Below are 15985 nucleotides of genomic sequence, written 5' to 3'. Positions count from 1 at the left end.
TCTCTTTTTCCAGAGATATTACCAATTTTTGTTCAAAAGTTGATGACTTCACAAATCGCACCCCAATGAAGATATATCACAAAACAAAAACATTGGAGTGATCCCATTCAAACTTGGCACCAATAATGTGCACCAGGTAAGACACAAAATGACATCCATTTTGATGTTGCCATGGCATCTCTCGTCTCCTGTCCCTTTCTGCTATGAACCAAACATCTCCATTTTTGACCAGATAAAGAGGGGCTGACAGTCCTATTTGAAACGCACGAAGTGCTCATGTTGCCATACGTCTCCTCACCAGCTCATTGGGAGTAAACCATGCCTGATTAAGGACGGTGCCTACTAATACCGAAGTATTTTTGTGCGGTTTATGACTATGCGGGAAAAGCAGATCTTAGCAAGGCCTATTGGAATCCAAAAAGAAAATTAGGGGTAACCACGCAATTTTTAGAGATAATTAAGCAATAATATCTCTAAAAAGCGCCAAAATATAAAGGAATGTATGGGATTTTTCCTAAATTAAAGTTTAATTATCTCTGAAAAATGTATGGTTACCCCCAATTTTCTTTTGAGATTCCAAAAGCATTTGCTAACTTCTGCTTTCTCTGTATAGTTTAAACCGCGCAAAAATATCCCAGTATTAGTAGGCACCACCCATAGGAAACCCGAGTATCTCCCGATGCCCAGAACGTATGCGCAGTAACAATAGTAGGCACCGTCCTTAAGACAAAAAATGAGAACGTCGAACGAGCATGAATTAGACCCGAAAGCAAACGTTACCATGGCAAAAGCGCAGTAGTCGTCATCTTGTGTCTCCTATATGGTAACATATAGACGGCAGACTGATCCTAACGGCGGAGGTGGCGACCTTGAGTTATTCTAGCCTCTTTTGTTTATTTCGATCAAGTTCTCCACCTCCGCCGTTAGGATCAATCTACCGTCTATATTTTGCATTTGAAATAATTTGCTGATCCAGGTCTACAAGAGATCCAGCACCACTGATCGGTTTGTCGCTGTGGTCTTGCAGATTTTAATTGTGTTTACACCCTTGGTGCCAAGTTTGAGCAGCATCACTCTGAAATTTCAAAGGCGAAAAAGTATTGTGATTCATGGACATGCGCAGAACCGTGAACCCCTCCCTTTAATATCCTCTCCCTTGGCTGGGGCTTTTAACAATATCAATGTAGCGTATCGTAAACCGAGCAAGTAATAAATAAGGTTGCATCTTATCGAAAAAGGGGTAGACGACCTGAAACGAAGAAAGATACCTTGAAAAACAGATTCAAGAAATGAAATAAAATTAGTACAGCAGTCAGATCAACATCAAAGTGACACAAGTCTCTCGTAAAAGTCCTTTATTTTGTATCTGAAATATGTTGTTCTTATTATTGCTAGACAAAGAAAAGAAATATCTAACAACGGAAACTACAACAAAGATTACTGAAAATCCTAAGGTACTATGTACACATCGTTATTGCATCGCATTGCATCATCTATACTAATGTTTTTGTATTTCGATTCGTGTTGGAATAAAAACGTTAAAACTAATTTACACGTATCGATTTGCCGGCCAGATTAGAAAGTCCATTCGCACGGGCAAATTGCCTATTTTACAGTTATGTGTTTAGTAACCTAGCCTTTGAGTGGAAGCGAGGCCTCACTTGACTTTGTATTGATACAAACGTCAGTTCTTTTTGTAGTTAAAGGCAAACTTGTTAGCATAAGAACAGAATGATCTACATATGAAAAGCAGTGAGGTTTGTATTAAAAGAAAGTCAAACTCCAGCCTCGCTTTCATTTAAAGGCCAGGGCACTAAGCACGCAACTGTAAAATTAACAAATTGAAGTCAGTTTTTCATGCTACTGCCCCATTATTGATCATGAATTTCGTCATAACATTGTCAAAGTAGCCGTGGAAATTCGACTACTTTGACAACGTTATGACGAAATTTATGATCAATAACAAAACAGACCCATGAAAAACTGACCTCAATTTGTTTTTTACTACAACAAAAAGCCGGAAGGGACAAAGTGAAGTCAAAACGCGAGATAAAAATGCGAGAAACTTAAATTTTATTAAATCTGACGCGACCAAAATCAAAAACTTATCTCACTCTGTTATTGGTTAATGGAAAAAAGGGAGGCTTTCTACTGGCTAAAAAGTGACACATTGACGTTTGGTCGCTTTCAAATTCCCCGTCTCTTTCGTTGAGCCAACATCGCATAAATTATAAATTCATTTGTCTGTCCGCTTATTGACGATGAAAATTAGCCAATGCGTGCACGAGAATTTCTGTAGTTATTGTAAAATGGGCAATTTACCCGTTGCAGCGCTACCACGTACTTTTTCGGGACGATTTCTTACTTTGTTTTATGTAAGCACGATTCAGCCTACGATTAAACGCTGTGTTTATTTTCTACCCAAATCACTGCTAATACCCCATGCTAATATCCCATGATCCCAGTGGGGTACGCTGCAGCCTAGGGATTCGAAGTGTTTGAAATGAATAATTTCCTCCTCGATCTCTTTCTACCAATCCTCCGTAAGAGTTTGATCTTCCTTTTCTTGTGTTTATTGCTGCTTACAAAGCTTCGTTTCCAAAACCTTCTTAATGTCGGCCTCCAACGTCCATTCACATACCGTAGACTAAAGCTTCCTAGCAACCTTGGTCTATACGGAATTTTCCTTAAAGGCACAACTCTAGTTCTCGAATGCGTTTTTTCCGGTGCTTCCGTAGGTTTCGAAGAACCGGTACGAAGCAAAGGTATATCCGGGTTCTTGTCTGGAAGTTCCATCTGCATCAGAGAGACCTGGTGCGGGTTAACGACACTAATTGGCTGCCCTCCAATCGCTCCGTTGGGCGCAGTCACTTCCGGTTTGTGGCTGGCGAGGTTTTGAAGCTGGTACATGTACATAAGGCGGTCGTTCAGTGCAGAGTCCTGTTTCCTCTGCCGCTCTTGTTCCTCCTGCTCGGAATTGACATGGCCTGAAAAAAAAAATTAAAACAGCAAGACTCTTCATCACGTATACGTTTTAATTCGTTTTAGTTTATAATAGGAAATGTTAGATTTAATTCACCTTGCTATCTGTGCTCCACGTATAAACGATAAAAAATGCTGCTGCTGTTGAAAAAGCATCGAAAAATCATTCTTAGTTTCGATCGTCTCTGGATCGTTGCCCGTATGCGGAACCCAAACCGTCCAACAAACAAACAAACAAACAAACCTAGAAACAAATTTGTCCTTAAGCACTTTGGGTTATATTTTGAATTTTATATTTTCAAAATTACAAGACACTGAAATCTTGCTCGCATATCCTTTTCAAAATTTTGAAAGAAGTTTTTCGTTGTATATTTTTTGATTATTAGTATTACGAATAACACGTTCGTTCTGCACTAGTTTGAATATGACCCCAAAAAAGCGACCATAAAAGTCTCACCCAGCTCTTCTTGCAATATCTTTGTCTGAAGCTTCTCATCCAACTTGTTATCTTGATCATTCAGCAGAGGGTGTATGATATTATTAAGGGCTGAAACAGCATCTGATGGACTCTCATCCGCCTCTGCTGTTAATTTGTTTGAGTTCATCTGCGGCGTGACACGAAACACTCCACCATTAACTGTATTGCTATCGATAGAGAGCGAATCAGAATTGCCAGTGGTCTGGGACAGAGGTGACCCATTGCCTCCTCCACCGAGCTGTGGTGGTGTACCGACGTTCAAGTCCTTTAAGAAATCATCTATATTCGTATTTCCTGAATTTTTGTCATAAATGTGCAGGAGCCCATCCTCGGATGGCTTTAGTTTCCCAGCTAATGCATCTTTTAATCTTCAAATGAAAAAAGAGGCAAAGTATACCAGCCGTGAATAAAATTGTTTTACTCCTTGTAAATTTGTCCTTGCCGAATTTTCCCTTACTCAGTTGTGGTTTAAGTATACTACCTAATTATCAAAACACTCATTGATTAACTAATCAACCAACCAACCGACCGACCAATCGACCATCCAACAAATAACCGACCGACCAACCAACCAACCAGCCAAACAATTACCGCCATTATCACCCAGGACTTGCTCCCATCTGGCCTCGTTGCTCAGTCTGTAGAACAACGGACGTTCAAATCCAGAGGTCGTGGGTTCGATTCCCGCCGAGGTCAAAGGATTTTTCTTTGTCTCGTGTGGTATCACATGTCCTTACTAGGGCTAACGCTTAGTAGCAATTTCACGGGTTCACTAACTGCACTTTAACATACACTACAGAGTTATTTATCTGATCCATCATCTGCAATCAAACAACCCACCGACCGACCGACCGACCGATCGACTATCAAACCGATCGATCAACCAACCAATCAACCAATCAACCAACCAAATGAAAGAAAAGAGTGATTGACTAAGTAATCGATTAGCTCACCTGCTTGCTTGATTATTTTCGGCTCACTATCATATTTTTATACTTACTTGCCACTTAAATAGTCTTCGAAGTCATTCTTGTTCTTCTTCAAGAACTTTTCAAGCATTCGAAGAAGGTAGTGTTTTAGCTTTTTCTTAAAGTTATGCTTTCTGTGTCTCCTCGCTCGTCGACACACGTCGTTTTGTAGGTCAAACAGTCTGCAAATTTTCCTCCTTCGTTTGGCGTTAAAATTCTTGAAATTGTTCAGTATGTCTTCCCATCGAAGTTCAAATCCTTCTGGTTGTTCAACGTGAACTTTGGGTTCGTCTTCATCATCTTCGTCTTCATCTTCTCTCAACTGATTGTCTATCCCAGATCCATCATAAATCTTTCTTCCTGATTTATTCTTCGCTTTGCACATTTTCGCGTTTCGAAGTTTGTCGCTAAAGTTTCCTTTATTACCCTTTGTATCCTCACTGTTCTCGGAATCATCACAGCTTTCCGATGTTTCGCCATCATTCAGGGGATTTCCCATGGCGTCGTCGCCATCATTATCATTATCATCTTCATCCTTGTCACCTTCGTCATCTTCGCCGTCGTCATCATTATCCTCTCCTTTATTCATCCCATCATTGCTTTCTCCTTGAGTGATCATTCGATGCAGCGTATCTTCGTCGACTCCAAGGATTGATTGAATCTCCATCGCAAGCGAAGCTTTGTTTGGTCCAACAACCCTTTGTAAATCCTTTGCAGCGTTCTTCGAAGCGATGATTTTTAAATTCTTTCGCGGATACGGCATGTGATCAGGAATGTGAACGGCCAGCCATTTTCCTTTGCCACCTTTCGGGTGAAATTCCCTTATTTGCATGTTAGTGGTATCGGTGCCATGGACCGCTGAGTCAGGGAATACGACCACTTTACTCGGTTCTATTTTGTCTGCCCCATTCCTTTTCGTCGGGGTGTTTATTGGATTCGCTAGCCCTGTTGAAATGAGAGTGGAATTGTTGCGCACGAGAATTGACTAAGTGAGACAGAAGAAAGCCAGCCGCAGGCCTTTTTTTCTATGAAAGTCCTTCAGTTCCGGACTGGAATTGTGAATGTTTTTTTTTTCTAGATCAGACAAAGCCAGCGTGAGAACTTTGGACAAAAACCCTGAGCGAAGAGAGGATGACGCTCATCCTCTCTTGCCGCAGCTTAATCCACAAACGAAGAGGATTCGAGGATTCGAGCCAAGCAATCATTGGCGGGGGGGGGGGGGGGTGTAGGTGTCTATGCTTCACTTTGTGACTCTGCTTAAGGCAGTGCCAGTGCAATGCAGCTGCAATTTATCCCAAGGACGATGTTTAAGACAATGATCAAAGACACTGCCAAACTTTGGACAAAAAAGAATCAAACTCCTTTGACCAAGTAAGGGAGCATATCTTCAGAAGGTTGGTCAGAGATCTCTCTACTGGCAACACTAACATTACAAGACACAATGTGAGCAGACTGAAGGGTTAGCAGAGTAGAAGGGAAGGTGGATGAGATGATTTAGTGTAATGTCTGTTGCTTTGGTTGCTGTCATTGTTGTTGTTTCTGTTGTTGTTGTGGTAGTATAGGACAGTGGTTTAGGCTCAGTCCAAACAGCAGCTTTTGTGGAACAGTTGTAGTTTGTTTTGATAATAGTTGTGTAACGTTTTCTCTTTATTTCAAATTGCATTCAGCGACAAATTGGCAAAAACTAAGAGTGCATTCCAATTGCCACAACTAGCTGGTCAGACCGGCCAGTCTGTAAATAAAATGCGTCATTTTGAAGGGATGGTACTACGTGGTTTCATGGTTCGTTCGTTGAGCTATATTAAACACACTTAGCTCCATGTTTTTTGCTCATGCGGCCAATAAAGGTTTTATGTTTGGCGTTTGCTGTCTTATACTGCACTTTAGCATAGAGTTCTCCGCGTCGAATAAAAGCTGCCGCCATTTACAAATATAAACAGTGCTTTTTGTCAAACAATAACAAAAAGCCCCACATTTGCCCTTTCGCTATAAAATTATACCTAAATTTCTCGAAAAAGAGTTGCTCCGCCTATTTTTTTCAAATTGTACGTGAAGCGGACAGGGATTTTAGCCCCAAAAATCTTCAGCTAAATCATTTACGCAAAAGCCTACATCAACATGAAAACCACAAACGTGACGCTGGGACATGGTCATGTGACCTCCAGCCGCTCGCCGTTTGATGGTTTCACTGTACTGCCTATATTCTCTTTCTTCTGGTTACAATGAAGGGGTCTTTGTTTCAAACCAAGGCTTCAGCCAAAGGGCAAATGGCAGTGCTTTTACGAAGCGCAAATTGCATAAAAATAATATTCCAAGGACAAAACACTTCAACTTGAGGGTGAGCTTGGGCGCGTTTTGAAAGTCCAGATAGCAGCCAATTCAAGTCCCTTCATAATCTCCCCACCCTCCGACCCCCGTGAAGGAATATCAACAGGCTACACTGTCAAATCAAGGTAGAAAATTCTTATCCCGCGATCTTTTCGAACTTGATACATGTCACAGTTCAACGCAATAAGCCTCGTCTTTCAGCTTAAATATGAACCCACACATTGCAAAAAGCGGCTGCAATAATTATTTCATTGATGTGAGGATTATGTTCGTTCATTCAGCCACTACTTTTATTCCAGTTTGAAATTATACATTTCATTGTCTCGTTTACCTCCGTTAATCTCATTCAAGATGACTCATTCATCGTATTACCTTCGAATTTGTTCCATCAATTTGACCAGCTCCATTTGAGTACATGACTTGTTCGAAAGAGCTTAGCTAACTTTTAGTTAACTTTTATTTCCATTTTCAAGGCAACTTTTACAGGGAGACAGTATTGTTACGATTAAACGAGAGTGTGACCACTTTTTTGTTCCTCTCTGTTTAGGTCTCTTGATGGCCCCAGGATTAAGGCGAAAACTGCGGGTCCGTTTCCCGAAAGTCTCGAAAAGTTACTAGGTCCGAACAAAAATTTATTTTAGATCAAACTGTTCAATTGTATTTAGTTGAATGAATCGTAAATATAGTAGATAGGTAGATATAGAATATATAGAGGATTCGTCACTTCAATACTGTTGTCACACGTATTTTATATACATATTGTGCTTTTGTAATTATTGTAATGCGCATTTGATCATCTTGTCATGGAGAATGCGCAATCTGAAGCGAATAAATTATTATTATTATACGAGAATGACCACTGCAGTTATGTACCCAACTTAGGGCCTCTTCATATGAGCCCAGTCGACCTGGCTGGCTCGGTTTCCGAGATTTCGCCTCGTCGCTCTTTTCTTTACAAAATTTCGATGTGTTCATATGAGAAGGCGGGCTGGCCCGGATACCGAGAGCTCGGTAACCGTGTTGGAAATTTTCCCATATGAACACTCCAGCCCGGATACCGGGACTGTCCGTGACGAAACATTTTCAACTGCGCATGGCTTGTATGGTCGCTGACAAGTCGGAACGTGGTTCCACGGGTATTTTGGGGGCCTTTTGGACATTTAAATTTCCCATATCAAATTTCCCATATGAACAGAAGACAGAAGACAAAATTCGTCCCACCTACTGGGCCAGCTCGGTTACCGGGCTCATATGAAGAGGCTTGAAGGAAAAACGAACCCATGACCTCTGCGATACTTGTGGAGGCAGCGTGGACGAGCGGTCGGGTTCAAGTCCCGCTCTGGCCGCTTGCTGGAGTTTTTTCTCGGTAGCCCCGAGTTCAATTCCTCGGCCACGCTTGTGAATAGTCAGCTGGTATGCCTCCTGTCAGTTGGGATTTTTAACCATGTTATTTTGCAGTGCTCTTCCAATTGAGCTATCAAGCCAACTGGGAGGTGGTCATTTTGTGAATTGGCAATCTATACCGGTAGAGGGGATGAGATGAAAGTGAATTATATGAAATACATACATTTGAATTGTGGATGAAAGAATGAATAAGATATGAATAGAGTTGACTTTTTACGTGCAATCAGTAAAAATTGAATCCCTGGTGAGAAACACCTTACACACAAAATCCTTTTCGGGCATGGTAAGTTAATGGGACTTTCGAGAAACGGGCCCCGGCTCCTTGTTTCCCACATCCCTTTTAAGTTTCATAGATTATCGTTTACAAAGCACTATTTCTCAGTGTGTCGTAAAACACTCCACCGCCTGACTTGCCTTGTTTTGAGTCCTTAAATGAAGAGTTCTCAAGCTAACTTTAATGCACACAAGAAGAAGCCGAAAACCAGATTTGAAGAATGCGTACACCATTACTTTCATTTTCATCTTTTAGTGCAGGTTTAAGGGGGCAATAGTTTTTTTTCAACTTTTACGCGTTTTGTCACAACCAATTCATAAAAGAGACTCCCCAATTCTTGCCTTGTCTCACGTTTTATCCTTCTTTGAAGCCACAGCTATTTTCTTTTTTATCTTGCTCCTGATGATTGCTAAGAGATCACGGCTGCCCATAGACCTGGGCTCGTTGAAGTCAGGGTACGCTGTTTGAAGTAGATCAACTTCCCCTGGACTTACTAAGCTAACCTTTTGTTCGCCAATAGCACCAAATTTTCTGCTCGCATGTGGCCACTGCATTTTCAGTTCCTGACTGCCTAAGCCATTAATTTTCATCCATTGTCGTTCTACATCATTCTCTGCAGTTGCGCTTGTTTTTAGTTCATTTGTAATGTCCATGTCTGTGGAAAGGGCAAGGGTAAAATATAAAATTCAGAGGTAAATCAAACACCGTGTTTAAATATATGATTTATCATCATCATCATCATCATCATCATCATCATCATCATCATCATCATCATCATCATCATTATCATCACCATCATCATCATCATCATCATCATCAATAAGAGGATGGTAGCTGGATCGTTGAGTAGTGTGTATTAAAGGGAGCCCGGGTCTTTCTTGTGTTCTACTGGAGAAAATGTTCGGCTTTGCTTTGATTTAAATCCAGTGAAGCATATTTAGGCGTAATTTTTACAATTTGCGGTGTTAAAAGGAAACAAGCCCTGTTAGGAAATAAATAGGTTCAAGCCTTCACTCCTACAGACGGACTGTGTTCCTTTCTATATTTATGTGGTTTTAACGTTCCAGGAGATGAAATCGTGACCACTTAAGTAAGTTCTTTCATGTGGTATTATTGTTGTATTGTCGGTTTTCACTGTCACGCCATTGAAAAAAAAATCGAAACCATTCCATGAATGAAGTCAAGAAATTGACATGGTATAGAGGATAAATAAATAAGGAATTTGTCCATGCGACCCCATTCATCGTTTCGAATAAAATCTCTTGTGAAATACTTTCCATTGGCGCTGTTTATATTCATTTTTTCAAGATGAAAGCTTGGATTTTTTATATTCTTTTTTGTATTTGAAACAGTCAAGTTGATCCCACTAGAATAAAGGAGGGCACAAATGAATGTTGTGCCGCTAGCACCAAGGTCACAAATGATGGATCAGAGAATTAACTCTTCAGTGTACGTGTGCTAAAGTGGTAAAGTGAACCCTTGAATTTCCCACCGAGTGTTAGCCCTAATAAGGGAATGGGAGATCGCATAAGACGAAGAAAAAATCTCCGACCCCGGCGTGAATCGAACCCATGGCATGGCTTCACTTAGAACTTTAACATACACTGCAGAATTAATTCTCTGATCCACCACTAGAATACAACTCACTTATGTTACCTTCATCATCGTTAAGGGGTTCTCTGGCTGTCTTCCTCAATAATTGATCATCTTCCAGCTGATTCTTTATGTCCGGCGACAACAGCCTCGGACCGCCACTTGGCAATACAAACAACCCGACATCACTGCTTTTAGCAGTGGGTGGAACTGATAACGCTTTCTCGGGTCTTCGATGATGGTGATGTCTTCCGTGTCTCCTATGTTGTGGGAAACGAAATGGCAGATGGCTCATGTAGAACAGCTTCCTGATGTTCCTGCGCGCGCCCGGAGATACCTCATATCCTTCGCTCTCCAGCGCATCATTTTCGACTTTGTCATTATTATCTTCAAACGCCTTAGTGTTGATGTCACTTGCCATCTCCTCCCCTTGGTTGTCGTAGGGTGTGGACGTTTTGTAACTGCCAGGCCATGGGTACGTCCTTAATGCTTCTTGATTTGATTGAATTAAGTCATCGTAATCCTTACTGTAATCCGAGGCCTTCTGTATCATCTGGTCAGCGTGTGGCTCCTTGGGGACGTGAACCATGTAGGAAATACTCATCCGCGATTTTGGTTCCGTGGAGCCAGTGGTTTCCTTTTCGATTTGCTTACCTTTGCAAATTTACACGCAATGCAATTATTTTTTATACGAAAATCGAGACTCGGTGTACGAGCTTCTTGGCGACAACGGAAAACGAAATGCAACACGGTGACGGGGAACGAATGAATGCGCTTGCCGTGGCGCGATGGGCAACCTTTGCCATCTATAAATGTAGATGTAGATCTCAGTTGATAGTAAAATATCAGTTCTCTCAGTAAGTCTCATTTCCAGCTGTCATGTCAAAAGTTAGTGAGTTAAAAGTCTCATGTTGCAAAACGTGTCCCGTACTTGCGTCAAGACGGTCGTTGTCGTTGTCAGTCAAAAAGTTAAAACACAGAATGAATGGAGAGGAAGAAGTTGATTGTTTCGAAAGACACAGAGGCAGGACGCTTCCCTGTCGATCAAACAAAGCAGTTTGAAAATTTGAGGAGAGAAATATAATAGCTATCATCCATGTCCTTAACTGCACCAGATGGATAAAAGAACCCGTTCAGTTCGCAAGCTTCCTTCTTTGAACCGAAAAATTTAAAACCCCTTGATTTGTGGCGAGAATAAACTGGGCATGAGTAGAGAATCAGATGGACAAGTGCAGACGTCCTGCAGAGTAGGAAAGTCAGGTGAGGTAAACACAGGGAAATTCCAATTCCATTTGATTCCGCTGCCAGTTTTCAATACCTTTTGTGCCCAAAGTGAAGTTATCGTTAAGAAATTAAGAAACTTCCTCCATGTTGGATCTAATCAGTGTGATTATCAGACAGCCCAGACAATCTGAGTGCCTACGCAGGGGTGATCTATCTTTCGATCCGTTAACCGACCTTCCCCGCTAATGGAATAATTGAAAATGGTTTTAACTTTCATCTCTCGTCGACCAAACAATTAGCCTATAGAAACACGGAACTCACAGCGTGAAATCTTGATGTTGGTAACCTGGCCTTAAGCTCCCCGTGTATTGTGTTTGAGCGTTGTGTATGCTCTAAGGGTACGTTCGATTGACCCTATTCCGGAATAGGAATTCATACAATGATGACAAGAACTCCCTTATAAAAGGTCTTTTTGAGTTACTGGAATACAAAATGGCTCTTAAATTTTCGTGCTTTGAGCGAAAGTTTGCCAAAATGTCGTCCCAAATTTACTTAAAAAGAGAAATATATTAAACCCCGTTTATTCTTATTGCGGAATACGGTCAATCGAACGCAACCTGCCTAAAATTAGTGAATTTAATACGATATTATGTTATTGCATAGTGTTCATTATCGGAAATTCGAATTTTAATACTAAATTCTGAAGCTAAAAAGTTGGAAATTTACAACATTAATTAAGCATCACAACGGCAATTTTGCACAGAAAATACCCACAATCGATGAAACGGATTTGAAAACTACTTCTCGAGCCCACTGAAATATTCTTCTCGAAGTTTTGAGAGCCGGACCTCTGCTTTCACTATTAAAGCGACGTAACCTTAAGGTTGAGGATATGATTAAGTATCTTTGGATATGATTGAAATGTTTGGAACGATCATACTGATGAAAACAAGCCAGTAAACATATCTTGATGACTTTATTACAAACATTGGCTAGAGCGGTCGCCACTTACCGATTTTGTCAACCAAATTACTAGCATTATCCTCTGACAGATCAGCTTGGGAGCCTAGTTCCTCTACTTTTTTTGCTTGACTTTCAATGGCGCTGTTTGCATCAGTAGCAAGTTTGTCCACTAAATTGGCTGCCGAGAGAGGAAAAAATTGTGGGATACTATTTTAAGTATACAGAAATGCCTTTAGCGAGATGTGCATCGTCTTCCACCGTCACCGGTCGTTTCATTACTGTTGATTTGCCTCATTTTTTGTTTTGCAGTTACTAGAACGAGTATGCCACGTAAGGTTTGCGAAATTTCGTTATGGAGAATTTTCTCTGATTAGTCATTTTAGAAACTGTGGAATATTAGCGGTTTTTCTCTTCTTTAAACGTTTGCTAGTTTGAACCTTTTCAATAGGAAAATCTAGCCCAGCTTTCGGCGAATTTCTTTAGGCGGTTGTTGAGGTTGTGTTAGAAAATTTTGGCAAAATTATAACGATAGACGACCTAAATCCTTATATTTTCGAGAGAACTGCAGTGACTCACCTTTTTGTTCAAATTTACCCTCGGCTGCGTCTCCCACGGCATCAACCTGTTCACTTGCTTTTTTAAATTTGTCTTCCTGCTCTTTGGTATCCACTTGCTTTCCTCTCTCGTCAATTGCTTTTTCCATAGCGTCACTCTCTTCTTCAACTTTTTTATTTTGCTGTGCTATCGCCTTAGCCATGTTGTCTGCTTTACTTTCGACTTCATCAGCTTGGAAACGTTAAAAACGAAAAGATAAATCAAGGATTGGTAAATCTAGAAAGGATTCCAAACAGCCCCTTTATGTTACTCCGGTCTCAACCCTATAAGGCAGTCTGCATTTGAAACTATTACTGAAAGATGTAGTTGAAAACTACATTTTCCTGAAACAGTTGTGGTTATTTTGAGTAAACATAAAGTAATTTATATTCAACAACTATTTCATTGGTTCTTCTTATGTTATGACTGCGAAAGTTGTCAGCTGATAATATGAAGTCAATTAGCTTGCACAACCGTGGTTTTGAATCAGTGGTGGAATTGCCAATCCATCGCCAATGATGCGTTGATGCTGGTAATTTCTTGTAATTGACTAACATTGTTCTTTAATCGTAATTTATTTAGAATGTCTTTGACTTTGAAGGAGGTTAAAGTGCACCTAACCCCCAAATGTTTTTTTCTCTTAAATAAATCTTTGCACCTCTTCGAAACATATTGTGCTATTTAGCGCCTTTTTCAACCAAATCTTGACTTTTTATAGGCTGTAAAAGTTACGAAATCTAGCCATCATCTGTCCCATGACCGAGCTAGTAAGGGGCGTGGGTCTATTCCTTACTTGACGTCACAAACTGATTTGCATTGTATTAAGTCTTTGTGAAAATGTATGCAAAGCAGTTTGTGACGTCATGTAAGGAATAGATCCATGCCCCTTACTAGCTCGGTCATGGGAAAGATGATGGCTAGATTTCGTAACTTTTACAGCCTATAAAAAGTCAAGATTTGGTTAAAAAAGGCGCTAAATAGCACAATATGTTTCGAAGAGGTGCAAAGATTTATTTAAGAGAAAAAAACATTTGGGGGTTAGGTGCACTTTAAATGGTTTAATTCACAGACTTGACGGCTTGAATAACATCACACGACTCAAGGAGTGACATTAGGAGTCATTCACGTGAGACGCGTTTCACGAAAGCACAGATCCTCGATTCTTTTCCGAGAATCTGAATGTCAATGAATACGTACTAAAATGATACATTCCAATTATTTAACAACTGAAAATATATCTTGCACAGATATGTTTGTATGTTTTGCCGAACCCCTGCCTAAAAGGCCGTTTGCACAGGTGAATTTTGATGCGATTTTTGTCGCATTGTTGACTCGCTTGAGCTTGCGGTGAAAATCGCAGTTGTAAACCGGGGGCGATCACATTCCGATTCGGGCGCGATTCGGGTGTGATATTTGCTACGATTTGCTACAACTTCGTCCGGGTCGACACCAAGTTGCATGAAGTTTCGAACTTGTTCGAAACCTCGGCGATATCGCTTTGACAGATCACTACTACGATTTTCTTCGTGAGCTCGAACACAACAAAAGTTGTATTAAAAAGTGCGAAAATATTGCCGAAAATAACCGCACGTGTAAACAGACCCCTAAGGCCATGACTTTAGTCTTTATTGAACTTATGCTCCTCCGGAAATAACTGATTTGATGCCACATGTTCAACTCGAATTCCAATTCAACAGGTAAAAAATTATTAAGAAAATTTCAGCTCGGCAACCAAGCTTAACCTGAACAGGAACATGTTAGTTAATCTCGAATGAAAGGGCAAGGATTAATCGAAACTGGATTGACCGCCGAGGCGTGAACTTCACGGCTAGCTAATGAATAGCCATTGATTCCCACCAGCCGCGCCCTCAGCAGAACAAACAACGTTATTGAGACAGCGTGAAGAAAAGCAGGTTCTCCTCAGGTGCGCTGCTTAATTATAAAGCTGTAAAACTCAGATTAGTTTTACACACTGAAACAAAATATTTGTAATTAGAATCTACCATAATTTTTGATAATAACAAATCCTTGTGAAGTGAGTGTTATATATGCATTGGAAATTAACTTTTTCTGACAACACCATCGAATGAACTGTAACCCATGAGAGTGTATTTCTGATTTTGGTTCAATGAATAAAGACTATCGTTACTTGAAATGGCCTAGAAGTCTGGAATCTCAACCCTAAGTATTTTGCAGAATAAGTGACTTTAATGTTGTTTAATGTACAAGAGATAAGGTGAAACATTAAGCAGCGGAAATGTTAAACTGTCATACCTGAAATCGTGGTCCGTAAAATAAAATGCAATACCAATAAAACCCAAATTCTAGTCATAGTGACGCTTTTCCACAGTCAAAACGGCGATATTTCACCGCTTGCTGAAATGAGCCAATGGTCTAGTTTTTGCTATCTATCACATCGCAATGCCCGCCCAGCCGGGAGGGGAAATCCTTACAAGATTGAAGGCCATCCAACATAAGCGTTGAGCAAGGTTCCTCCTGTCAACGAAGAAAACTCTGATTGGTCTTAAAACCAGGTCTCTATGAATTATTTAAAAGGTTTATGTTGCATCTGATCTAATCTTTGTGAGATGCTTTTCTCTTAAACGGCTAGGTAAAAAGATATTATATATTGAGCAATTTTAAAACATTCTGGGGCAAATTGTCGGTTTGTCTGTAGATCTTGTTCCTGCGAAAAGGCGCAATCCGGGAAGTGCTTTTTTCTCACGGGAAGAAGCTCTTCTTGATCACTTACTTCTCCATGTTATTTGTTCTTTTAACTTTCAGTCCCTTTGAATACATATTAAAGGGCATGTAAATAAAGACCTTGTAAACACCTGCAAACGTGTTTTGAAGGACTAGTCCTGTATGGCTGCAAAAAATAAATCATAAAGATGATTTAATCCGTTCTCCCATATTTTGAAACCTTGAGTGTGTTAAAATGTTCTTTTCCGATCGAACAACCGACAAGTAGAACGTCTTTTCTTGAGAGGGGAGAAAGTTAGGAAAGCGTCATTTAATTAAATGGCCTAATTTAAAACAAACTGTGATTTTGTTTTAGTACAATTTGCATTTGTTTAATTTGGTTGTGTTTGTTTCATGCTGCTATTAAGTGTGCGCGTTAGAGACATATAAATCTAAGGCACTTTTGTAGCTTGTGCAAATATAAAGAAAGCTGTG

The 15985-nt window shown here is 40.3% G+C and overlaps 1 protein-coding gene across 1 annotated transcript; it reads right to left on the bottom strand.

Annotated features, from left to right (window-relative positions):
- Nucleotides 1-1340: 1340 nt before the first annotated feature.
- Nucleotides 1341-15501, bottom strand: LOC146472297 (uncharacterized). Its single transcript, XM_085119726.1, has 6 exons — nucleotides 15083-15501; nucleotides 12791-13000; nucleotides 12264-12392; nucleotides 4461-5373; nucleotides 3440-3828; nucleotides 1341-2987 (listed from the first exon to the last, which is right to left on the bottom strand). The coding sequence occupies exons 1-6, from the start codon at nucleotides 15138-15140 to the stop codon at nucleotides 2482-2484; spliced, it is 2205 nt and encodes a 734-aa protein (XP_084975852.1). The 5' UTR covers nucleotides 15141-15501; the 3' UTR covers nucleotides 1341-2481.
- Between the last annotated feature and the right edge of the window lie 484 nt (nucleotides 15502-15985).

Source organism: Pavona decussata, unplaced genomic scaffold, assembly GCF_977016875.1.
Source record: "Pavona decussata unplaced genomic scaffold, jaPavDecu1.1 SCAFFOLD_100, whole genome shotgun sequence".
NCBI classification, from domain to species: Eukaryota; Metazoa; Cnidaria; class Anthozoa; order Scleractinia; family Agariciidae; genus Pavona; species Pavona decussata.
The sequence above is the reverse complement of the archived record's forward strand: the minus strand, read 5'-3'. Positions and strand labels throughout refer to the sequence as shown.

Excerpts from the sequence above, each read along its gene's own strand:
- LOC146472297 (XM_085119726.1), bottom strand. The coding sequence starts at position 15,140 with ATGACTAGAATTTGGGTTTTATTGGTATTGCATTTTATTTTACGGACC. Across the intron at positions 13,001-15,082 it reads TTTACGGACCACGATTTCAG|CTGATGAAGTCGAAAGTAAA; the intron begins GTATGACAGTTT and ends AACGTTTCCAAG. Across the intron at positions 3,829-4,460 it reads GAAGACTATTTAAGTGGCAA|ATTAAAAGATGCATTAGCTG; the intron begins GTAAGTATAAAA and ends TTTCATTTGAAG.